The sequence below is a fragment of the Ailuropoda melanoleuca genome, chromosome 8 (genome assembly GCF_002007445.2).
Source record: "Ailuropoda melanoleuca isolate Jingjing chromosome 8, ASM200744v2, whole genome shotgun sequence".
Taxonomy (NCBI): Eukaryota; Metazoa; Chordata; class Mammalia; order Carnivora; family Ursidae; genus Ailuropoda; species Ailuropoda melanoleuca.
In genome coordinates this window covers 7,892,351-7,916,268 of record NC_048225.1, presented here as the reverse complement: position 1 = coordinate 7,916,268, position 23,918 = coordinate 7,892,351, and the positions used below count along the sequence as shown (strand labels likewise).

At 47.9% G+C, this 23,918-nt stretch overlaps 1 protein-coding gene across 5 annotated transcripts; it reads right to left on the bottom strand.

Moving 5' to 3' along the window:
* Positions 1-15,433: 15,433 nt before the first annotated feature.
* Positions 15,434-23,918, bottom strand: COLCA2 (colorectal cancer associated 2). 5 transcript variants are annotated; one of them, XM_034665723.1, is made up of 6 exons: positions 23,799-23,918; positions 23,171-23,265; positions 20,748-21,086; positions 19,039-19,093; positions 17,421-17,650; positions 15,434-16,054 (listed from the first exon to the last, which is right to left on the bottom strand). In XM_034665723.1, exons 3-6 carry the CDS (start codon positions 20,838-20,840, stop codon positions 15,683-15,685), a joined length of 750 nt encoding a protein of 249 aa, XP_034521614.1. In that variant the 5' UTR covers positions 20,841-21,086; positions 23,171-23,265; positions 23,799-23,918; the 3' UTR covers positions 15,434-15,682. The 5 variants fall into 5 exon arrangements, with proteins under 5 accessions (XP_034521614.1, XP_034521615.1, XP_034521616.1 ...); XM_034665724.1 differs by lacking the exons at positions 20,748-21,086; positions 23,799-23,918 and having other exon boundaries at positions 19,039-19,210; positions 23,171-23,725; XM_034665725.1 differs by lacking the exons at positions 20,748-21,086; positions 23,799-23,918 and having other exon boundaries at positions 19,039-19,206; positions 23,171-23,725.

Genomic DNA, 23,918 nt, shown 5'->3' with positions numbered 1-23,918 from the left:
GGATTCTCGGCCATCGAGGCAATGCCAATAAAGCAGTAAAGCTTTCGTTTGGTGGGTTTTATTCTCCTATCAGCATGGCAAGTCTTGGCTCTGACCTTCACTTGATCTGAGTAACTTTAAGAAGACCGTGGAACTGCTTTAAGTCTCAATCCTTTGTAAAAATTGGATGACAAAAATGTCTATAAGAAAAGCTAGTGCTTATGGAACACTTAAAGAGTACAAGACATTGTGCTTATTAATCACCTTATGTGTGTTATTGGGTTATTACCTAATTTAATGCTCACAATAAGTAGCAGTAGGTGGTGGTCCCTGAAGGCAAATCTGGGTTGAAACCCACTAGCAGTGTAGCCTTGGGAAAGTGACCTAGTGTCTCTGTGACTGTCTCTAGCGTCTGTAATGGACTGCTGTACAAGACTCCAGGAACAGCCCATGGGATCTCCGTGTGAAAGCCCCCCTGCCCTCTCCACCCCAGCCATGATGCCCCCGCCAGGTACCATCCTGGTTGTTGGGCTGAAAGGCAGGGAGATAAAGGCCTTTGTGACCACCTAGGTGAATATAACCGTGAGAGCAATAACCCACCCCAAGCGCCAGCGCTGGGCCAGCTCGCCTGAGGGGTGGCCTCTTGAGCTTGGTAGTTGGTACAACTGTTGGCAGTTCTCAGCTTGACAGGAAGCAGAAGGGCTCATACATTTCAGAGGGAGGTGGGGTGGGGGCAGGATTTATTTTAAGGAATTGGCTACGTGACGAAGGAACCTGGCAAATCCAACATCTGCAGCATGGGCCAGCAGGCTGAAGGCCAGGGAAGGGCTGGTGAGAGTGGAAACTGAGGCACAGAGGGGTGAAGTGACTTGCCCAAGGGCAAACGGCAGTGAAGAGGAGCCAGAATTTGGATCCAAGCAAACTTTCCCTCAGAGCCTATGCGCCTAACTGCTGTAGTCTGTGGCCTTGGGACCATGAGGCCATTACCGTATCTGTTCCCCTGCTGAGTTTTTGAGAAGTTAAAAAAAAGGTATGAAGTGTGCACAGTGGCTGGCAACGAGGAGACGCTCAATGGTTGCTAATTCTGGTCTCTTTGCTCCCTTCTGTTATTAGAAATGAGGCATGAGGCCACGGACAGCCTGGTTGTTATTACATCTGATTCCGATCCCTGTGTACCCAGGAACAGGGTGCTGTGTGTGTGTTTGTGAAGTCGGGGGGCTGGCGGCTGTGGGGATGCTGGGCCGGCCCCCTGCACGCCTCTGGGTGTCTCCAAGCCAAAGTGGAGCCAAGCCCTGGACAGGCCAGGAGCCTGGGGGGAGATAACAGGGCTTGGGGCTGACCTGTTACAGCCAGCAGGCGGATAGGGGCTGGGTGGGTCCAGGGGCCTTTATGAGCCTGCCCTTTGTCCTGGACCGTGGCCTTGGCATGCACCCAGCCCGTCTCTGCTGCCAGACGCCAAGCACTGTAGCGAGGATGAGGAACCAGTCAGACGATGATCCCTGAGGCCACCTCACCTGACCTTGTGGCCCAGTTATCGCTCCATCTGACTTGAGAGCCAAGAGGAAGCAGGTGCGCTGCCCGGCTGTGGTATGTGCAGATGATGCTGCTGTCGGCAGGCTGCTCACCGTGGCCTCTGTGCGGTAAGTGCCCAAGTGCAAGGAGGTGAGCTCTGGGGCCAGCAGCCCTGAGCGCAAATCCTGACTCCATTTACTAACTTCGTGACGCTGGTCAAATCACTTTACTTCTCTAAGACTCAGTTTCGTCATCTATAAAAGGGGGGTACTATTACTGATCTCTGAGCTGTGGGGTTAGTTCAGTTAAAGGAGCTCCCTTATGTCAAAGGTCATGGTCTAGAATAGGGCTCCTTTCCTCTCATCTCTTGTTGGAATCACTCCTTGCCTGATCAAGACGTTGGTCCTGAGGCTATCTTCTCTGATGATCTGCCATCTTCCTTGAGCTTACAAGCATCGAGGAGGGCCCAGAGCGCCCTGGGCAGTCCCCGTGCTTGGAGCATGGGCACAGAGTGACTGACAAAGCCAGGCCAGGGTCCCCGTCCAGCACTCTTGAGAGGGGAGGCCAGACTCGGCTGAGACCCAGACAGCGGTGACAGTCACCCTGCAGGGAAAGCACCCCAAACCCGTTGAGATGGATGAATTCTGGTGCATTTCAGTTGTATCTCCTGGGAACATGTCCTGGCTGGCTTTGATTGATTTATTTTGGCTTTCAAGTTGGAGCACATGAATTTCTGAATTTCAAAGCCCTCTGGCCAATATGCAAATGGTTTTAATTTGAGGTGTAACAGACAGGAGGAATTGACACTCCAAAGCCAGCACTTCCTTGGTAGTTCCTGCCATAAGACTGATCACTAAAAAGCAAGACTATTTTTTCCCGTATTGGCTCTCTTCCATCCTGTGGTCCTTTTAGGCTGTTAGGTCTTTTCAGGTGTTAAAGAGGAAAACAAAGAAAATTCTAAGAAGAAGGAATTTTTCCCCCCTGCTTTTGGATATGACACATTGTTTTCTGTGGGTGGGTTTAACACAAGCGGGTTGGGGGCTGTTGTTTGGATGACAGTTGGGTCAATCTTGGATCAGAGCAGAAAATGCCTGGCAACTCTGGGGCTCCCCCCAGAACTCATTTTGCTTCTTCCTTTGGTCTCTTTTTCCTTTAATTCCTTGTGGGCTTTTTTGTGGGACACTCTGGTCCAACAGAAGCGACCCGAAGTAATTTTAATTAAGATAAGAGTTGAGGGCATGAGCTTTAGAGTCGGACAGATGTGGATTCCCATCCTGATTCTTCCCTCTTCCTGTCCTTGGGACTCTGGGCACTTCCTTTAATCCTCCCTAGCCTACAGATAACTTGGTTACCTGTACAATAGAAATATGAAGAGCACCTGTTTCATTTTGCCAGGATGAAATTCCCAGCTCACAATATAGCACGCCATACTTACAGACTCCCTCAAAGAGTGTTTAATCCTGTGCTCGATGGGTCACAGTGTGGGTGCACACATAAGAGAAGGGTTGATCTTGTTTTTTTTGGCCCTAAGGCGATCTGGGAGAAACAAGACAGCCGTGACCAGAGAAAGATGACAGATCCCAGCCAGTGTGTCCAGAATGGTAAGGTGAATGCGGCAGGTGATGAGAGGAATGGAAACGCAGGGAAGAATGGCCCCCGGGAGGCGTGAGGAAATGCCTATCGTTTACTGAGCACTTACTATGGGCCAGGCTCCACAGGACTGGACCCTTTCATCCTTACCAGTGCCCTGGAGGTGAGCACCTTTACTCCTGCATTATTCACAAAAGGGCACCGAGGCTCAGAGGTTTGAAATGACCTGTCCAAGGGCATACGGCCAGAAGTGGCTGGTTGGCGCTGGAGTCTGTACCATGGAGGCCGGGCTTACATTGATCTCAAAGGAGGGGTAGGGCTCGCAGAGGCACAGGCTTGGCTTGCTGCCTCGGGGGCTGTGGAACTGTGCCTCGCTAGGAAGCCATTAGGAGTGCTGCCTAGGGTAGGAGGAGGCCCCCTTGGGACCCACTGCGGGGGTTGTCATGCCTGGAGGGCTGCGGGCAGCAGTGCCGACCAGTCCGGGCAGCTGGAGACCACAGATGACTTTTGCCTTGCCACAGCCCAGCGGTGAAACCTGACACACACCCTGGGCACACAAGGTGCCAGGCATTTGCCTTCTTATCAGGCTGGGCACATTCCACGGCCAAGTGGCCACCTGGGTCGCCTCTGTCAGGATAGATCCACTTGGAACTGCGTACACATTTGCATGGCTGCCAATCCTTCAAGTTTTGCATTTTTGAGAATTTGGCCTGGCTGCAGGGGGTGGGGAGCGGTGTGCTCGGGGTGATGCCCTGGCGGCTGCTTGCTCTTTCGCACCGACCAGGTTGGGGCATCCTGGGACAAGTCTGGTCCTGGTGTAAGAGGACCTGGATTTGAATCCTGCCCATCTTTCTTGGCTGTATGCCTTTGGGCAGGTCACCTCAACTCTCTAGGCCTCCTCTTCCTCACCATAAAATGGGAATGATAGAAGTTATTAACCTTTAGTTTCATTTTCAGTATCAAATATTACAGAGCCTGACCTGCTTGCCAGCTGCTCCATAAAACTAATAATCACCATTTTCAATGGTATCAGCTGCTTCTGGAATAGTGAGAGTTCTGAGCTCTAGAATAGTGTTCAGAGAGGAGTGCACAGGGATGAGTGCAAGAGTGTGCTGGGGGGCTTGATGCTTCCTGTCTTGTTCGCACTTGGAGGAACCTGAGCTTCAAACCCAGAGCAGGCCGAGGGGAGGTGGGCCGAGTTTGAACAGGTGCAAGTCCTGTGCTCCAGATTGCTCAGATAAGCTGTGGGCTTGTGACGCATCTTTGCCCCGGAGAGGTCACCGCTGGGCTGACATGGGGCTGAGGGGGGTTTAGCTCACACACAGGACCAAGTTGGGAACTGTAGCAACCATCAGGTGCAGGTGCCGGTGGGGGATTCTCGCCGTCGTATCCAGGGCTTACTGGAGAGAGAGCACAGTGTGTGTCCGACAGCCTGGATTTAACTGCAGCTTGCCAGCGTGTGATCTTGGGCAAGTTCCTGCCCCCCTCTGTGACCCTTTCTCACACTACGAGGCCTGCGTCCTTTGACCCCTCCCTCCCCCTTGGCATTTACAAGAGCCCTGTTAGGTTGGCATTATTACAATTATTACTGTGGCAAGCAAACCAGCTCAGACCGCTTAAGGGACTTGCCCGAGATCACTTCTAAGAAACCCAGAGTGAGAACGACGTGTCACGTTGACATCAAGCCTCCTGTGTTGCAAACCTCAGCCAGGGGAGCCCCAGGGACTCTTGTGAAGACATTCTGGGCCAGTGGAGACCCTGAGCCCCTTCTTTGGCTTCCTAATTACTGTGTTTTTCCAAACTAAATTCCTGCTCTCTGGTGATACCAGCTGGATATTTGCATAGTATATCTCCGAGAACAATCTCAGGCCAAAACTCTGACATTTTATGAGAAGTTGACTAATTATGTGAGGCACCACTGGCCTGCTGCCATGGAGCAGATAGGGTAGGTTGACTATTTCAGAGGGTTGTAAAAATTCTCTGGACAGTTATTGCCAAAAAAGCTCTCAATGGACTGCACGGTGTTTTTATGGAGACATTTTTTGGGAGGGTAGGTCTGGCTTTAGGGAGAGTCTCTAAAGAATAATCTTCATTGGCCTGGAGTTTTGATTAGTTCAGCCTGAAATCGACTTTATTCTCAAACCCCCGGCTGACCAGCCCGCAGTTCCAAAGTCCTAGGTGCACATAACGCAGGGTTGGTGGAAAGGGGAGGGTAGTTCTGCATTCACGGTTCTCCTCCGAGTTTCAGAAAGTGGACCGACCCCTTCAACGTGGTGGTCCAGTGGATCAAACAAGAATTTTATTTTTCTCCAGCAAATGTAGGAAAAATCAGTGTGTCTGGAGAAGGTGTGGCTTCCGCAGATGCAACCTTGGCCTTGCGCTTGTCTGCAGAAGCACGTGGAAGCTGATGCCGTGAGTACTAGAGAGCAAGAAGGGCTGCCTAGTGGACAGCACTGGGCCAGGAGGGGCAGATTTCTGCAATCAGGCCTCATGGAGGTCTGAGACCTCGGCTTAATCTTACCTCGCCCAGCTGCCAGCCTGGAGAGCCACGTGCAATCCCTGCACCCCTCTGCGAGAAGAGGTTGGAGACAGAGAGGCAGGAGATGGTGACATGAGTCAGGTCCAGAGCTGGAGACACAGTGGTTTGAGTGGCCATTTTGGAGACATCCAACTGGGGCTTGGGAGCTGGCTGACTTCTTTCCAACCCTCCACCCCCAACAGGGGCTGCCATCCCCCTGAACTTCACAGGCTGAAGGAGAAGGAATAGAGGATAAAAAGAATTTCTCAAAGCCTTCCTTTAAGGAAAGGTAGCCAGCCCATCAGAAGGTACGAAGTTCCAGTTAGAAAAGAAGTAAGTCCTGGGGACACAATGCACAGCATGATGACTCTGGTTAACAACACTCCAGTGCATATTTGAAAGTTGCTGAGAGAGTAGATCTTAGAAGTTCTCACCCCAAGAAAAAATTTTTTTGTAGTAACTCTGTGTGCTGTGGATATTAACTAGACTTATTGTGGTGATCGTTTTGCAATGTATACAAATATTGAATCATTGCCTTGTACACCTGAAACGAATATGCTATACATCAGTTATACCTCAATAAAAAAAGAAATGCAGCAGCTCAGTCCCCACCCCAAACCTATTTAATCAACAATCATTTTTAACAAGATTCTCCCTCAGGTGATTCATATGCTCATTAAAATTTAAGGGGGGAAAAAAAAGAAGCCAAAGCTGCCAAAATGCATCAAATCCCTTTGAGTGCACCGCAGTCCCCCCATCTGCGGTGTCGGGGTCCCCTGTGGAGAAGGAGGGCTACTGCGTGGCCCCTCTTCCTTGCTCACGCGGGGGCAAGTGGGCTTCTTTCCCACAAGCAGTCAGGGTGCACCCCGCAGCGGGCGCTCCAACATCCTCACGTCCATCCGTTCTGTTCCATCAGTATTTGGGACCCGCTCCTGGAATATAGTCCGTCCTTCTTTTCTTCTTTCCCTCCCTTCCCTCATCCTCTTTTTCTTTCTCTCCCCTCCTTCCTTCATCTTCCTCTGCCTCCCTGATTTTCCTTTTTTTCTAGCCTCTTTGTCTCCAACTCTCCCCTTTCTAGACATTGATATTGGTCCCTACCCCTGACAGTCTTGCCTCCTTAACAAAACTGTGGGCTCCCCGAGACGAGGGACCATGTCCCAAACTTGCACCCCTCCTGGCAAATGCAGAGACTTTCTAGAAGTACGTGTCAGCCTCGTTCTCAGGGAGGCCGTGTCCTCTCTGGCCTGCGCCCCTGCTGCAGAGACTAAGGCAGGGGCGCCCTTTCTCCGCATGCCTTCCTGGCCGCCTTCTTTGGCTGTGGCTCTAGCTGCTGCTGGGGCAGTTTTGGGAGCTGCTGGCTGCTCGTCTCTGGCCCCAGATGGCTTGTCCTGTCTTCTACAGCCCGGGGCTCTAGCCGCAGCTGCTTGTCTCCACTCTTTTCCAGAAGCAAAGGAGCACGTATAGAGCTCCCCTTTGCTGCATTTCTTTATGCTCTGGATGGCAGCAAGAATTCTTAGTAGCTGCTGGAAAAACTATACAAGTCAGAGCCTTAAGTTTCTGACTCAGCCTGTCTGAAAAAATAACACAAATAAAAGACAAAATCAATTTGCTGAACTCTATCCACGGGATGTTATTGCACAGAAAAATCTATCATTACCCACATATTAAGGGCGAAATCTTGGCTTTTCGTCAGTATGGACTGTGACCACAAAGCAAGAGATGCATGAGGGCAAGGGCTCAAGGAGTCTTCACAGAAGAGCTTCGTTGAAAGCTCAAGGTTAAAGAGCTCATGCCAATGGCACCCTTGGCATGAACCAGGCACCTGGCTGTTTCATGCACATCCTCACTGAGTCCTCAAACTACTGTAGGAGGCAGGCAAGTATTATTGTTATGCCCACTTTACGCAGGAGAAGACTGAGGCTTAAGAAAGGGTAAGTCCTTTGGTGAAGCTTACGTGCCTTGGGATTCAAGCCTGAGAGGACTCTGGTGGGTCCCCGTGCCCTTAGCTCCTCTATTATTCTACCTCTGAAAGGAAAACCATAGTGTCAAAGTTTAGAAAGTTTTCTGGAAATCGGGCCCTGCAGTGAGACAATCCAGCTTAGACTGACACGTAAATCATCGCAAGACCGCCTCTCTGCCTGTGCACTTCCTGGGGCAGCGTTGTCTACACAGGAACTGCACAATAAACGCTTTGGAATATGGAACGGCAAATCCTGGCTCTTCCCAAGAATGCTTCCTAAAGGGGCCTCCTGACTTTCTTTAGGACATTTAAAGTAACAGCTCCGTGGAAACAGCTCCACGGAGTCATACCGGAGCAGCTTCCTCGTAGAGGCCACGATAATCTGATCAAAGTCTCCCAGTTACTCTTCCATTCTGCACATTTCCCATTCATCATTTTGTTTTCAGAATCAGTAATGTCCTCATTCTGCTGATAGGCAACGCCAAACGTGGATGGAGAGGGAGTCAGTAGGGTGCACTCCCCACTCAGAAGAATTCTGCTCTGGAAGCATCTAGGACTTTCCCTAAGAGGATGAGGACATAAACTATGGGATTAGACAGATGATGTTTGAATTATGGTATTCTCATTACTGACTTGGGCATTTGACTCAAACTCTAGATTTCAATTTTCTTGTCCATAAAATGAGATAACAATACCCAGCCTGTTGATTGATGATGGGGGCCAAATGAAATAGTGGCATGTAGGTGGTCTGGCAGACACAAAGTGACTGGGGAGCTCCATCTGTAGTGGTGACCCACTGAAGTCAGCAGAAACATGATTTTCTCCTAAAGTGCAGAGAAAACATAAAAACCAGATAGGCATGGAGATCTTTTCCAAAGGCTTGAATATTATGCATCTTAGACAACTGTACCCTTGATGATGCTCGCAGAATCCCCATTCCCTCCAAGACAGGATGGCCCTTGTGTCAGCGTCTTGGAGGATTTGGAAAGGTCTTGGAGGGTCTAGCCATGTCATGTCAATGGACTTCCTGGGATGCTGCCTGGTGTGACCTCCTTGTGATCAAGGAAAATAGCATTCCACCAGTTTTCCCCAGGACAAAAACCAATTTTGAAGAGGTTTTCTGAATGAGTAGGTTTTACTCCAATGATTTGTGTGTTTTGGTCACTAAATTGTAGCCAAGAGAGGTTAAGGTCCTTGTCCAACATTACAGAGCAAGTAAGTGGTGGTACCAGGAATCAAACCCAGGACTGCCTGGCTCGAGGGCGCTGAAGTCTGGGCTGCATGCTTTGTGTGGAGACGATGGGGTCAATGTCTGGGTCTCCCCGCCTTTGGGCTGCAGGAAGGGGTTGCACTCCCCCCACCGCGGGGTAGACTGGGAGGGAAGACCGAGGCTCAGGCTGCGGGCTGACCAGATGGGAAGGCTCAGTTACATCCTCCGCAGATGGCCTCCCCCAGTTCCGCACGGAGCGCTCACTTCTCCAGTCACTCTCACAGGACAGAAGACAAGCCTCTGAAAAGCGCAGCCGAGCCCGTTGTAGCTTGGCTCCTTCCTTTGGCCCCTGAGAAATGTTGGGGGGCAGACCTCATCCTCTTCATCTTATTCACAAAGCGTGGCTGGAGTGAGCACAGAGCCCTCGGCAGAGAGACCCTCCAGCACGCACGTCTGCTTCTGCTCACAGAGACCGTGGCCCAGAGACAAGCTACTCACGGAGAGTCCGGCTCCTCAAACCCGGCTCAGAGTGGCTGCTGCGGGGACCGAGAAGCAGTCCCCGGGGGCGCTCAGGGGAGGAGNGCCGGTGGGGGGCAACAGCATCCTCAAGACATCTCAGAATCATGTGCATCATGGAACATGCAGAAGCCCCCCCCCCCCCCCGCCCCCCGACCCCGGGGGCTTCCCTGGGCCTGGACTCTAGTTCAGTGTGGATGGAGGCCTGGCTGTGTTTGTCTGTCTCAGGGAAAGGGTGGTGTGCAGAAAGATTGACTGAGACGAGAAGGTGCTCAGACTGAGGAGGGCTGGCGCCGGGGCCGTCTGCCCCCACAGGGGCACGGGGGCTGTCTTCCATGCCCCCTGCTGAATGCGTGCGCTGGACACCGAGAGCAGTTTGAGGCTCACCGCGTGGGAGCAGGCTGCTGGAGAAGGAAGCAACATCTCTGTGCCTTACTCAGGCCAAAAAACATTTAAAATGAAGACACCAAGCCCCGCAGAAAGTGAGCGAGCTCTCCCACCTGCCCGGCTCAGCACCTCAAGTGGAGGTGAGAAGAGAGGGGGAATACATGGCAGGAGGTGAGTTTAAGTCTGGCCATGTGTTCCCAAGCATGCAAAGTCCCTTCGCAGCACAAAGAAAGCAGAAGGAGACACACAGAGTAAGTCAAAGAATTTCCACGTGATGTCACTCCGGTGATCCCTCCAGGTCAGAATCCGCTAATAATAATAATGAACATGAGGGGATGTTTACTATGGTCCAAGACTCATGCTTTTGATGAACTTTAAAACAACTGTCTTTCAATAACCTGATGAGGTTGGAAGAGACACCGAAGGTTGTATGCTGTGTTTGTCCCTTAAAGCGACCTCGAAAATGAGCTCATGCCCCTTCATCTGTTGCTCCAGCCCTCAATCCGCTGTTTGTCAGTAGCACATTGTTGACTCATAACAAGCGTATGTACAGTAAAGATCTTTGGACTGAGAAAGTTCACGGCCTTCCCTGCTGAAAGATGGCGTTGTCCTTGGACAAGTCACTTAGCTACTCTGGACTCAATTTCCTCACCTGTGGAACGCGGGTTGATAGGACAAAACCACAGGGTCTCGACCCTGGCTGTGCGTTGGGATCTTCTGGGGGTGTTTACAAAATACTAATGCTTATTCACAGAAACCTCCACACACCTACAACACAAAAATGCATGCCTGTAGAAAAACGAGGCCCATCGTCTAGTTGGCACTGTACTAATGCACCTTCCTGGGTTTGACATTATACGATACTTATTCGAGATGTCAGTCACCACTGAGGGGAGCTGGATAAAGGGTATGCATTATTTTTATAATTTCCCGTAATTTCAAAATAAAGAGTTAAAAAAATCCTAATGCCCAGAGCACCCCAGAGGTTGTGATTCATTGGTGTGGGGTTTGGACGTCAGCATCTTTACAATGTCCTCAGGTGTCTGTACATGTGGCCAGGGTTGAGAACGATGGAACCAGGTGATCTCTGGATCCCCTTCCAGCCCTAAAATATTATCAGCCAAGTTAATCTCAACCCCTATTGAAACTATTTAAATGTTCAACTTGTAGGGGTAATTTTTTTTTAGTGTATTACTTGCTATGTAAAAAGTTTCTTTAATCTGTCCTAAACTTACCTCTTACTTGAGGGACCAGAGCTCTTGCCTGTTGACTTTCAAGAATTGCTACCATCTGGCTGTGTCTTGGAGCGGCTGTTTCTCAACTGATGCCCTTCCTGGGATTCCTGCTGCTGGCGGGGCCTCCGTCACTGGCTGGAGACCACTTTCGGTTTGCCCTGGACCATAAGGTGCCACCAGCACTGCTCAGATCTTGGCAGAGAAGGGCAAATGCCTCCCTCTAAAGAGGCTTCACTTTATTCTCTGTACTTCCACCCAAAGCTCTACGGGGAACCAGATGCTGCTGAACAGCTGGGGTTACCCATAGCATTATAATGTGGCGGGGGCGTATTCAAACAACACTGAATGGGACTGTGCTCTCACGGTCTGAAAGAAAAGCACCCCAAAACTGGACCTCTCACAGGGAGCCCGCCTGAGTGTGCTCCCCAATTCTCAGTCCTCTGATGGGCCCTCCTTTCAGAGAATGCCTCCTTCTTTGTACAACCACGATGAAATTCTAGTTCCCCTTAGGGTGACCGTCACCTTCCCACAAACTGATCTCTCCCTTGGATTCATCGCCCCCCTCATCAGGGCAATCTGAGGACGAGAGTAACCACAGCAGTGCTCTTCTTGAAGTCTGGCTTACTCCACCAAGAATTGCACAGTAGGGGAGGGGAGTGGTGGCTTGGAGCTGGGGCAGCTCCAGGTCCAGTCCTAACAGGTTGAGGGCAGATGTCTCCTCTTTCCTCCCCATTATCCAGATGACAACGAATGGTGCTTTCCCTCTTTCTCTGTCTCTGTCTCTCTCTCACACACAGACACACACAATTTCTACATTTCCCAAGAACCAACAGCATGTTCTCTATCCATATTAAGCAAGAAAAACTATTTTCTGAGTGGATGCCAATTCCTGCCCTCAATGCGTCTGATGCTTTATTGTGTGCAGAGCCGTGCCCTCAGATTTTTTCATCCTCCAGCCCCTACATCTTGCCCAGAGGCCTATGGGAACATAAGAAATGGGGCTACTTACCCTACCTTTCACAGCATAAATTCGCCTGGCTCTGAACGGCCCACTTTCTGGCCACACTACAATCCAGCTCCCAGGACCTAGAGACACCACGCAGACCAATCTCGTGTGGGTCATCTCCACACCTTCGTCTGTAAAAAGCAGGGAGGCAGTGTAAGAGTTAATAACTTTTCTGAGAAGCTCTGCCAGGGGTTGTGCTGCGGGTTACTTAGGGTTTGAGGATTTGGAAATGATGGTTAGTCCACATTTATTTTAATCTATATTATTCACAATTTTCATTGGCCTTGATTCTAGACTGAATAATGATTTCTTTAAAGATTTTATTTATTTATTTGAGAGAGAGAGAGAGAGAGAGTGCACAAGCCAGGGGAGAGGCAGAGGGAGAAGCAGACTCCTTGCTGAGCGGGGAGCCCGACTTGGGACTCGATCCCAGGACCCTGGGATCATGACCCGAGCCGAAGGAAGATGCTTAACTGACTAAGCCACCCAGGTGCCCCTGAATAATGATTTTTAAAAATGTTTTCTATCAAAAGATAGCACCCCCTTCCCTCCCTCCTCACCCCTCTCCCCCAGGTCCATCGCAGGTAACCTTATCTGTGCTTTACTCCCTGATGTCTGCTTGTGGCTCAGGCCCCAGCCAGGACGACACTATTCTGGGCCATTGCTTGAGGTGGTCATTTCCAAGTGTTTACTACCTCCAACTTTGTCTCATCTTCTCTCTCAGGCTCCAAGAGCTGACCTCTAATTTAAATTTCCCAAGAATTTGAAAATTAGTCTATGTCCTTGTAACTGAACTTCTCCCAGTTTTAAATTTCTGAAATCACATCTCCTTTTACCCTTTGACTGCATTTTGAAGGTACAGAATCAGTCGTGCACATAATAAGTGCTTAATTAATATTTTGTTTTATTAACCCAGTGCTTCTGAATAACAAAATTATTCACTCATTGACACTCCCATTTATAATCTTATTAAATGCCTCTGTGGTATGAGGACATGGCTACAGATGTGCTTGGAAAAGATCCAATTCCAAATAGATAATTCCTCCAGGTATAATGCCTGGAAAGTCTACTAACGCCATGGGACATTGGGGCCGCCTGAGCTGGAGATCTCAGTCTGGTTACAGGTTGTGCGACATTGGGCAGCTTATTCTAGCTCTCCAAGCTACACTTTCATTGTTGATTAAAAAAGCAAGAACAGTAATAGTATCTATTTTGGGTTGTTGTTTGAGAATGAAATGAGATAAAGGCCGGTAGCCCTGGGCCATAGGAAGAGCTTAGTCCCTATTGCGCTGCTAGGTCCTAGAGTGGGACGATTCAGACGCTGAGCACGTGAGGGACCATCTCTGTCAGAATCAGCTTAGGCCCATTTAAAAAATGCAGATACCTGACTCCTACTGCAGACTTACTGAATCATGCTTTCGGACACGGAGGCAGAGACATCTGGATCTTCCGCAGCTTCCCGGGTATATGCTGACAAGAGGCCCTCCGGCTTGTCCCAGTGCAGCGGGCAGATGTTCTCTCTGCTGCCGGGCAGATGTTCTCTCTGCTGCCGTAGGGCCCCCGAGCTGCTCTGTGTGAGCTCTAGCGCTTGAGAGACCGGGTGGGCAGTGTCCATTCACTTCTTCGTGTGCCGGGCGACCTGTTGGCCAAATACCGGGCAAGATCTTAAAAGACCAATTTAAGGTGGGGCTATCCATCGTGAGGTGCATCGTAAGCTCTGTTAGCCCATGTTCCACGTCCTTTTCTGACTCTTTTTCCAAACTAGATTTAGGCAAACACTAAGGGACATACGAAGAAAGAATGAGAAGCAAGGAGCAAATGCTATTAGATCTGCAAGATATTGACTCAGAAGGCAGAGGATAGAAGCAGAGAATGAAAAAAAAAAAAAAGAATGGCAACAGGAAAAGGATATTTTTGTGTCAACCCCTGGTCATCTTTGGGTTCTCTGCTCTTTGTCCCTCGGGGCCAGCCGGGGGCAGGGTGCGGGGCGGATGGCGTGCAGGGGCTTCCGTCTGTCCGAACAGATGTTTATTGACGACAGGCCAGTTTCAATTTAGTTGGAAACTATTAAAAATTAAGCTTTATTGGCATCTCCGAAAGGCAGTGATTGTTCTGTTTCCCTGCTGGCACAGCTATCCCGTGTGGCAGGCTGCAACTCGTTCTGTTTGCCCAAGCCTTCGCGGAGTCCGCAGGGAGGTGACATGAGGCCTATCTGCTTCCTGATAGAACAAGGCCCTCTGAGGCGGTGCTTTGTCAGCTTCTCACCCTTGGTCCCCAGAGTGGGGGCCTCAGCTCTGTGCTTGGCACTTTCTTGTCTGTGGACTGTCGGGCCTTCTGGAGAGCTCTGACTAGCTGTGTGGGGGACACACCCGTGTTTGTATGAGGAAGCCGGAGTTTAATGGGATGATTTCAGAGGTTCAGAGCAGTCTTCCACAGACGACGGCTCAAACCTTTCCCCACCAGAGAGTGAGTACAAAGCACAGCTCTGGTGTTCTTCAGACCCAAGCCCGGGTACTTACTGCCTGGGTAACAGTGGGCGGGTGACTTGACTTCTCTGAGTCTCAGACTCCTGATTTTGCCATCAATGCTGCTGTGGAGATTGCATGAGAGGAGAGAGGAGTGAGAAAACGAAGGCAACTCTGGCACATGGGGAGGGCTCCGAAAATGGTAGCTGAGGCCAGGACCAATGGTACCAATATTGCCGCCATTGTGCAGAAACTTGGGACATGGAAAACGCCCCCCGGGCTGCAGGGATTCACTGCAGGGATTCGGTCCTGTGTTTTAAGGCCCTCAGCAAACAGGATTGAACAGTAGAGTCTGGCATAGGTGGCTTAAGTAGCTCCTCTTCGCCCTGAACGACAATTGGGCTTGTTCAAATAGATTAATCAGAGGCGGTAAACTCTGAAATTCAGTCGTAAACAACGTGGTCAATCATCTCAACCAATCTGCAAAAAACGAGTGATGCAATGCACGTTTGACTTACTGCAGAAATTCGGAAATCTAAGGTAACAATGAATTCCAAACTTTGTGGTCCATCAACAGTATGGAGGCTTTCAAGAGAAAAAAAAGAGCACGTATTTGCCCAGAAAGTTTTCAAAACAACACCTTGGACATGAAAAAGAATGATCTATGGGTTAATATTGCTGTAGGCAAGATGTGCCATTTGGTCATATTAATATTTCATTGACTAATGTTAGATATGAGAAGCTAATGATTCATAAATGTCTTTCTCTGATGTGGCTCCAAGATCTACACCCTCATTTGGAGGTGAGGCTGCCTCTCCTTTTCAGCCATCACAGCTATGTCCACCCTCCATCTTTACGGGAGCCGAGGCATCTCGCCAAATTTAGATAATTTAAAATTCAAGAATAAGTGAGATTAAACTACTGAAAAGCAATTGGTGATTTCCAGAATTAGTTGTTATTACTCAAACCAATTGGAAACTATCAGAAAATTAAAAAAATAAGCCAATGTTTAATAATACAAAATTTATTAGCTAAAAAAATTAGAATTTGTTCGTTACATAGAAAAGTAAAACAACTGACCATTCCCTACAAAAATTTTGACTGTAAGCGTACAAAGTAGGAGTGGCACAGTGACCAGGTCTGAGGACTTGATAATAATGCCTAAGTGAGTATCAGAACATTGCAAATGTGACATGGGAACCGGGCTTGTGGTATTTTGTTAACAGGTTGCATACTTCCAGTTGTCATTTGGTGTGGCCGAAAGATAGAGATATTCACGCCATGTTCCAATAACGTAACTGCTATTAACTATAGCAGATGTCCCAGTTTGTTCCCCTCTTATAGAACTCGCTGGCAGTGGCTGCTGAGGGGGCAAAGTTCACATAGTCCGCGCTGGGGTAGGAGACGTACTCTGCGGCTCGGAGGGTGTCCAAGTGCTCGGCCTCGCAGGACGCGCAGTAGCAGACGGAGCTGCTGGCTGAGGAGAAGCAGTCGTACTGTGTGTATGAGGGCAAGGGCGAGGAGGCGTAGTCTTCCGGGGGAAAGCCACAGTTTCTGGTGTCCGGAGAAGGGGGAGAAGTGTAATTCTCCGGCACACACGCAGGTGCCTGCGCCAGCGAGTAACTGTAGTCTAAGGAACCAGACAGAGTGGAGGAATCCGAAGGCGATCCTGGGGTCTGGAGAAAGCCAAGGAACAAAGAGCTTGATCATTCAGACAGGATTTAAAAAGCTGAATAGAGAAGATTTATTAACTCAGAGAAAAAACATGAGGGGGGAAAACACAACACAACACCCAGCCCAACCCAGGGCTGCAGAAGTAATTTTATTTGCTGACTGCATGATTTCAGGACACCTTACTCTGTATTTGCCTTTTTTCTTCCCCAACAATACATCGCCTTGCTTCACTGGCTTCCTTTGTTATAACCAGGCTTTAGAGGGTGCTTTGTTCTTAAGCCACAAAATCCCATTGTGCTCTAAGTCACCTGCACGTCCAATCTTGCTGTGGGCCACAATATAAGCGGCAGGTGGCCCCCTGGACGCTCCTCCACACCCTTGACCGTGGAGAACAACGTGAGCGCACACAGGTGCTACTGGGGTCTTCAGGGAGCCAGTGTCTGGGAGACTCCAAGACGCGCATCTACTCTTTCAGTCACGGAAGTCTTGTCCCCAGAGGAGAAAGGTACCTTCTGCTTTCTCTTAAGCAGGCCTACAGTTATTACTGAGAAAGCCTTCTTTGGAAGCCAGAAGGGAACTCGATGACTGGGGTCCTGTGTACATATCCTGTGGAGTTAATTTCTTATACCCTGAAAATTTAGTCTGATACCTACACGGACTTTTGACAAAGCAAAAGAAAAAAGTATGTATGTTAAAAAAAAAGTTTAAAAAAACTACACGAGTATCTAAAAGACACCAATAGACTGTGTCTACCAGTGGAAATCCTACTCCATTTTAAATACCGTATTTTCAAACACATGAGGTTCATCAAGGATAGAGAATCCAAATTCTTTGAAGTATGAGGGCTCCTTTTTTACTATCTGTCTCACACCCAAATGAGTTCTTGTGTCTACACCAGACCCAAACCACCAGTTAGTGGAGCCAGTTCAGTGCCAGAAGGAAACAAAAGCCCCTTATCGGAATGACAGTTTGGTACTGTGTAGACGCAGCCTTAATGCCATTTTCCAGAAAATCAAAGGGCCACTGTTAAAATCAATGATTTCCAATTCACAGATGTCTTAACTAGAGTTTAAAAACATTAAGTGAATATTGCCAGGAAACCTCTTTTTATTGCCACACACCACTTGACTTGGGCGTAGCCGCCTTGGGAAATCATAATCACTCATGTATCCAGAGGTTTGCCCCCTGCAATGTGTGGTTACCCCGATCCCCACTGAGTTTTCAATGGCTCTCTGCTCATTTCCTGGATGACTTCCTGGTTGATAGTGTTCCTGTGATTTCTCACGAGATGATGCAAACCCTCTTACAAAGCATTACTACCCCAGAGTAGGCAACAATCAGGTTTTATAAAGAACCGAGATAAATTACCAGGCTCTGGTTAAAGCAGAAAGGGGCAGCTTGGAAGCTGTCAGGGAAATAGTGTGGAGTACTCTGCATGGAATTGAGCGAATGGTCCAGGTGTGTCTCTGTCTGAAGGTAGGAATCAAAGATCTGGTCGAGGCAGCTTGTATTTTCTTCACAAGAAACACAACTGGAAAATTCTCGGGGTTGAAAATAATTGGGCATAGAAGAAACTGGTTCAGTCTCAAAATACATCCCTAGAAGAGAAAGGGAAAAAGAGATTTTTGTGGTTGTTATTGTTGTTTAAAAATTATACTTACGACTTTGAATAAAATTCTATATTCTGAATATTTACCATGTCTAGGGGAGAAGGGGGTCTTACGAAGTTCTAGAAAAGTTAACAGGCAGGCAATTTGTATTTTTTCATTGCCCTAGTGAATTCGAGTCCCAGTGGATCAAATCTGGTTAATAATGTGGAAAGTGGCTGTAAATGTGGCCAGGGCAAAAATTAAAGAATGATAATCCAACCTGTGTCCAACTGTCACAGTCAAATAATGGCTCAAGGCTCTATTTTCTTGGACTATAAGGCATCAACATCCCATCTGCGGTTCAAGTAAACCTGGCCTCTCAGAAGTAACATACCACACTGTGCGAGGCTTTAGGAAAGCTTCTGAGGTCATGGGAATCAATTCTCTTGATTTAGGCTTATTGCTTTCCTAAACTTTTCATGCTTACTCGGTAACTTAAATTTTGAGGAGTGATACAATGGCAATGCAAATGGTAAAAACAGAAACCAAGAATGTGAAGTGAATCAGTAGTACTTGCTACAAATTACAAAAAGCAAAAATGTTTCCTTAGGAAACATGCTCACATGCTAACAAAATTAAAATAAGTTGTTAGCTACCAAACAAACCTATTCTGAAAACACGACTCCTCTGCCTTTTTATTATTAATAGGTTTGATTTCTGATTGCTGGCCTTAAATGATCAAAGAAGGCAGGCTTAGAGTGTATCCATCAGAGGACAATAGAACACTGCATTTTTTGAAGCCTTAAGGTTCCTTCAGGTTAAAAGAAAGTGGCACGGTCGGTGGCGAGCTACCATAAGCACAGATTTCCTTGTACACGAAGCACCGAGCTGCTGGCTGGCACAGGTAACACAATTATTCGAATTGGGCTGAGAACACTCGTAGTTGTTTGAGCTGCTCCCCGGCGAGAGAGAGAAGAAGGGGAAGGAAGCCCTGTTGGTGGCTGGCTAGACACTAAATCAACAGGAGCAAAGGCAGTATTCTAGAACCTGAGGGTGTCCTGTATACCACCTAACAGTGCATTAAAAAGGATAACAAGTTTCTGGAAACAATTCTGATCTGTAAGTCAAGTTTAGTGACTCGGCGATGAGGGACTGCAGTACATGCAAAGAGCCAGCTCTCAGGACAGGAAGCAGCAAACAGATGTTGCAGAAACGAGGACAAAAATGTGCCCTTGCTGGGCTTGTATCTGGAGTCCCTATGCCTCGTTCACCTTCTGATTGGTTGGATTCCAATTAAATAGTGGTGTCTATCTTAACCCCTGAATCAAGCACTGAGAGACTTAGAGATGGACTTCTGAAAGAGGTTTGGGGGGAACGGTGACACTGGTTGTACTGACCTGCAGGAGATGGTGGGACTGGGTCTGGAAGGCGGACGCCGTTGCCTCCGGGCAGCTGCAAAAGCAAGAACAGGACCACAGAGCTCATGAACTCAAAGTGCTCTCAGGGGAAAGCGAAGACATTCTCTCACGAACTTTGTTGCCTTCTGTTCTAAGGTAAGCCAGATTCTTTCTTCCAAAAAAAAAAAAAAGGTGGCTATCATGACATACAACCAATGTTCTGTTTTTTTTAGATTCACCTTTTATGTTGGCTTGGGGTTCCCCCCCCAATATCAAATTTTCCCACTTAAATTTTAAATTTAAATTTAGATAAAAATGAATGCAAATGATCTGTATATTACAGAGAAATGGAATAGTTCGAGAATACCCAGTAAACAGCCTTTCTATTAAACGATTTAATTTAAAATTAATAAGAGCTAACTTATTTAATCCCAACCATTTGTGACTTAGTCCATCATTTTCTTCAAAATTTTCATATACTCTCTGGCTGTTTAGCGTTAGGAATTTGTTCTCCCAAAAGGACACAATTTCTAACTTTGCTAATCCTGAATAGCTAAACTATGCACATGTGTTTACTAGCTATGAAATATTACAATAGAAAATACTTTCTTTAAACTGTAGTCAGTGAGCTGAAGCCTATCTACATTCTAGGTAATGCTTGGGAAGTATTTCAACTCTTTATATGAGTTGCTTTTTTCACTACTCTATCTGAATACCTGAGATTTAGTGACATTTATGAGATTAACCCTCTTAACTATTTAAAATAAAGCAGCCTGTCTCTTCCCATTGAACTGATAATTGTACTAATTCAGGATTATTATTTTTTTTTTTTTAGGGTTTCAGATGGTGCCTTTAAAGTTTAAAGGGACCAGCATTGCTCTGTGGTCTGTGCTGGGAAGCCAAGCTCACCCCACCTCTCTCTGGGATCCCCAGCTATACTCACTCCCACGGCGCTCCGCCGGGACACCCCTGCCCGCCGTTGCTGAAACAGGAGGTGGTGTTAATTTTGAAAATGATCCATGCCATAATGTCATGAACCAGGAAGCTGGAATCCTTCATCAGCTCTTCATGCAAATATTTGGCTGCAGCTTGAGCTGAAGGACTTGGAAGGAGTGGGTTTTTAAAAAATCTGCTTCATGGCAGAGCTCGCATTAACCCCATTCCTCCCCGGAACGGTCTGTTTGTCTGCCTACCCACATTATCTCCCTCAGGTATGTTTACAGTCTCCTGCTAGATATTATCTTTCTAGTCATGGGTTCACTTCCTACTTCGCTCCAAGAATACAAAGAAAGGCACCTTTCTCTTAGGTTTCAAAACGGCACAAAAATCCACACTCTACAATTTATAAAAACACATCAAGGCTGTTTCAAAAAAAAATGGTTATAAAAGGGTAAAGAGTATCTTTTCAGAAATACTAACTCAAGTTTCCCTTTCTCCTAAAGGTAAAAGAAGTGTGTGTGTGTGTGTGTGTGTGTGTGTGTGTGTGTGTGTAGGGTTGTTTGTAAACTGATCTGGCCAAAATAAGGTTTTTTTAAATCAAATTTAAAAATCTGGCATGCACACATTTCTCCCGGCATGCACACATTTCTCCCGGCACTATTTTTGTCACCTGGCATTTGCCTCAATCTATAACTTCCATTCATGATTGCCTTCTTAAAATTTCAAATGGTGGATACTATTCTGACTGTATAACAAATTAAGATAAATACCTTCCTGCTTTGTATATTTGATAGAATTAACTCTCTCCTTGTCTTGAAGCTTCCCAGAGGCATCCTTTGACCACTGAACAAATTGGAGATCATCTCGGGAAACCAAAAGGTCCATACCAAGATGCAGGCATACGATTTCCCCTGACAGCTGGCCTCCTTGCTGCTGAGTGTACCCTCACCGCTTTCCTAGAATCCCAGATCCTTCTGAGGGTTCCGAGTGAGGGGTTTTACATCTGGCTCTCCTGATTAAATCATCTGTGCGTTACTTCTCTGTGGCTGTGAGGGCACGGGCCGATATAATCTTCCAGGAAGCCAAGAACAGGCTTTCTGTGCATGTCCCTGCAAGGCATTGGTTCAAAAGTACTGCTTTATTATTTCTTGGGTGTGGGGGTGATGGGGGGGTGGAATTCAGAAAAACTTAGATAAATCACAGAGCTCCAGGAAACGGATACTGGTCAGACACACAAGTGAAATGTTTTACCCTTTGCTTTCATTCCCGCAGTTAGCTAACAAGGGGAACAGTGGCCAAACCAACCTGTAAGAGGCCAACAGCAATAAAATCACCATGCCCACGTGGGACTTCTCCAGGTGCATCGAAGCAGAATTCTACCGCATACTAAACTCCTTAATGAAGGAGTTACTTTGTTGTGAACATCCTGATGATTTTTTTTTTTTTGCATCAGAGGAATTTCCCAGTTCCCTTGTTCCTGGATTTATTAATTTTATAACCATCTCTGTTACTGAAGGAAATGATGGTTGTGACTACCAGACTTCTGCTCAGCATAGCTGGATTTGCAGAAGGATGAATTTAGGGAGCCAATAGGTGGAAATGGTTTTTGTTTTTGTTTTGTTTTGTATTTTTTACATTAAGAGTAAGACGACCTTGGCCCTATTTTTAGCTCTGCCTTTAGTAACTGTAAGACTTTGAACTTCAGCTGTATAGAAGCATGCAGATCCCTATCTATCTACCTCACTTGGTTGTTATAAGAACTAAATGAAATAATGAGTGTGTAAGAGTGCTTTCTCTTAACCACTGTAAAAACCCTCTGCAAATGGGAGGAAGCTTTATGGTGTTGGCTAGAATTCTGTACATGGAGGTACTAACTTCTCCAATGAATGTAAAAAAAAAAAAAATTGTGCTTTACAGGCTGAATCACATCAAGCTTACACCTGAGCTTGAAACTCTGAGCAAAGGGAGCGAAGGGCCATTCCTGGATAGCTGGCTTTTAATTCTTGGTTGTAATTTTATTTCAGTTGCTTTTCACAAGTAATAATAATGACAGCTAAGATTTATTGAGCACTTGCTAAATGGAAAGCACTCTCCTAAGTGCTTAATATGCAATAACTCATTTAACCCTCATAAAATCCCATTGTCTCCAGCTTAAAGATGTGGACACAGGTGATGAGCCTGAGGAATTGCTCCAGGACACGCACGTACCATGGAGAAGCTGAGATCTGAACCCAGTCCACTGGTTCTAGAACCTGTGCTCATCACTCCTGTGTCATTTGCCTCTTCCCACAAAGGCCCATTTCAGGAAGTTGTGCATTGCATACAAACAGCACCAGGCTCAAAAACCATTGTGGGGAGAATGCCAATAAGCTGGAGACAGGACCAATCCTAACACTGGCGATGTGGGCTCATCTGTCATGTCCCACATCCATACAAGCAACCTACAAGCAACTGTACGATCAAGGGCTTTCAGCAATGAATTACCCTCTGTTGGAGGAGAACCCCACCTAGTTTTAGTTTTATTGCTGCCGTGAGCACTCTTGGCAGTACTGTCTGCTTTAGAAAGTATATGAAGTGGCAGGGTACCCTTATGCCTGCCCATATCACCTCGTGATAACCTGGAACTGCTTAAGGCTTCATATGAAGCAGGTGGTTCTATACCCCGACTTGTCTCTTCTGCAGATGCATGGCCCATTTCTGCTGGGAACTTCCTATGCCTGGTGATTTACGGATAAATGTCCTCAGAGGCTGGGTTTCATAAGAATGAGAAGCAGGGGGGCATTTCCACAGAGCTTCTCTCCTTGAAGGGTGCGCTAAAATGAAATGAGTTTCTGGGAGAGAGTTTCTTTGCACGCGTGAGGGCACACGCACGGTCTTCCCACCAGAATAACACCCTGCTGACCTGCTGGCTGCTGCTCTCCCTGCACCTGCCGACAAGCCCTTTACATTCAACTATGATCAGTGAGGGAGGAGCTCCCCCCAGATCCTGAGCCTCACAACACGCTCTAGCTGTTCTTCGTGGCTTCCTGTGCTGAACTGGGAAGACATGCAGCACAAAAGTTATAAGGACAGCCGAGGAAGGCCAGGTCTGGGGATGGTGACTGAGCTTACTGTGACCTCCTACACCTTTCCAGACACAGGGTTAGATGAGGCCGAAGGCAAGGCGGGGAGCAAGGGAAGGGCTTATGCTTACGGTTCCCCCTGAGGCGGCCTGGTGGGCCCTTCTCTGCTGCAGCAGCTCCTTCACGGTTATCTTCACCCGGACACCTTGATACACCTTCGGTTTTTCTGGGGAAAGGCAACTGAGTCAGTGGTCAAATGGGAGGTTTGGATGTCAAACTGGGATGTGGGGGGTCCTCGTTATAGGCTATGAGGCCAGGTTTCTAAGTTTGGAGAACGCTAAAATACAGGTGGGAAGGAACCCCAAATTTCTCCAACTTTAAAGGGTGAGGAGAAGCTGGGCAGGTTTCAGGGCCCTAGTGGGAACAGAACCTGTGAAGATCTGTGGGGCCACCCACCCCCGGCTAGGCCCTATCCCTAGACCAATAGCACACAGGTTTTTCTGCTCAGGAATGTGGAGAGCAGCCTAGGAAAGCTCACCACCTTGGCTAAATTAGGGGAACCGCGGGCTCTGGGCCCAGCCTGCCGCCTGGGAGAGGGTATTATGGGCCTGGGAGGGGCCCACGGCCAAAGCAGGGGCGCCTTCTCTGATCTGGAGCGGGTGACGCAGCCCACGCCACCGTGATGCTCCCACCCGTGTGGAAGATCTGAGTCCTTATCTTCCCCACCAGGCCAAGCGCGGCTTCTGGGGAGGCTCTAACCTCTGCATGCCCTTGGTCTGGAAGCCAGCCCCGGGACAAGCGGCGGGCGGGGGTGGGGGGCTGGTTGGAGAGCCCTGTCCTCGGGCAGCTGAGGGACTTGCTAGACGGACCACAGGAAAG

Bases quoted from the DNA above. Each gene is read 5' to 3' on its own strand.
- COLCA2 (XM_034665723.1), bottom strand. From the start codon at position 20,840: ATGATCTCCAATTTGTTCAGTGGTCAAAGGATGCCTCTGGGAAGCTTC. The intron at 19,094-20,747 runs GTATTTATCTTA...TTGCTTTTGCAG, and splicing joins CAAATATACAAAGCAGGAAG to CTGCCCGGAGGCAACGGCGT. The intron at 16,055-17,420 runs GTAATTTATCTC...GGCTTTCTCCAG, and splicing joins TCTGCTTTAACCAGAGCCTG to ACCCCAGGATCGCCTTCGGA.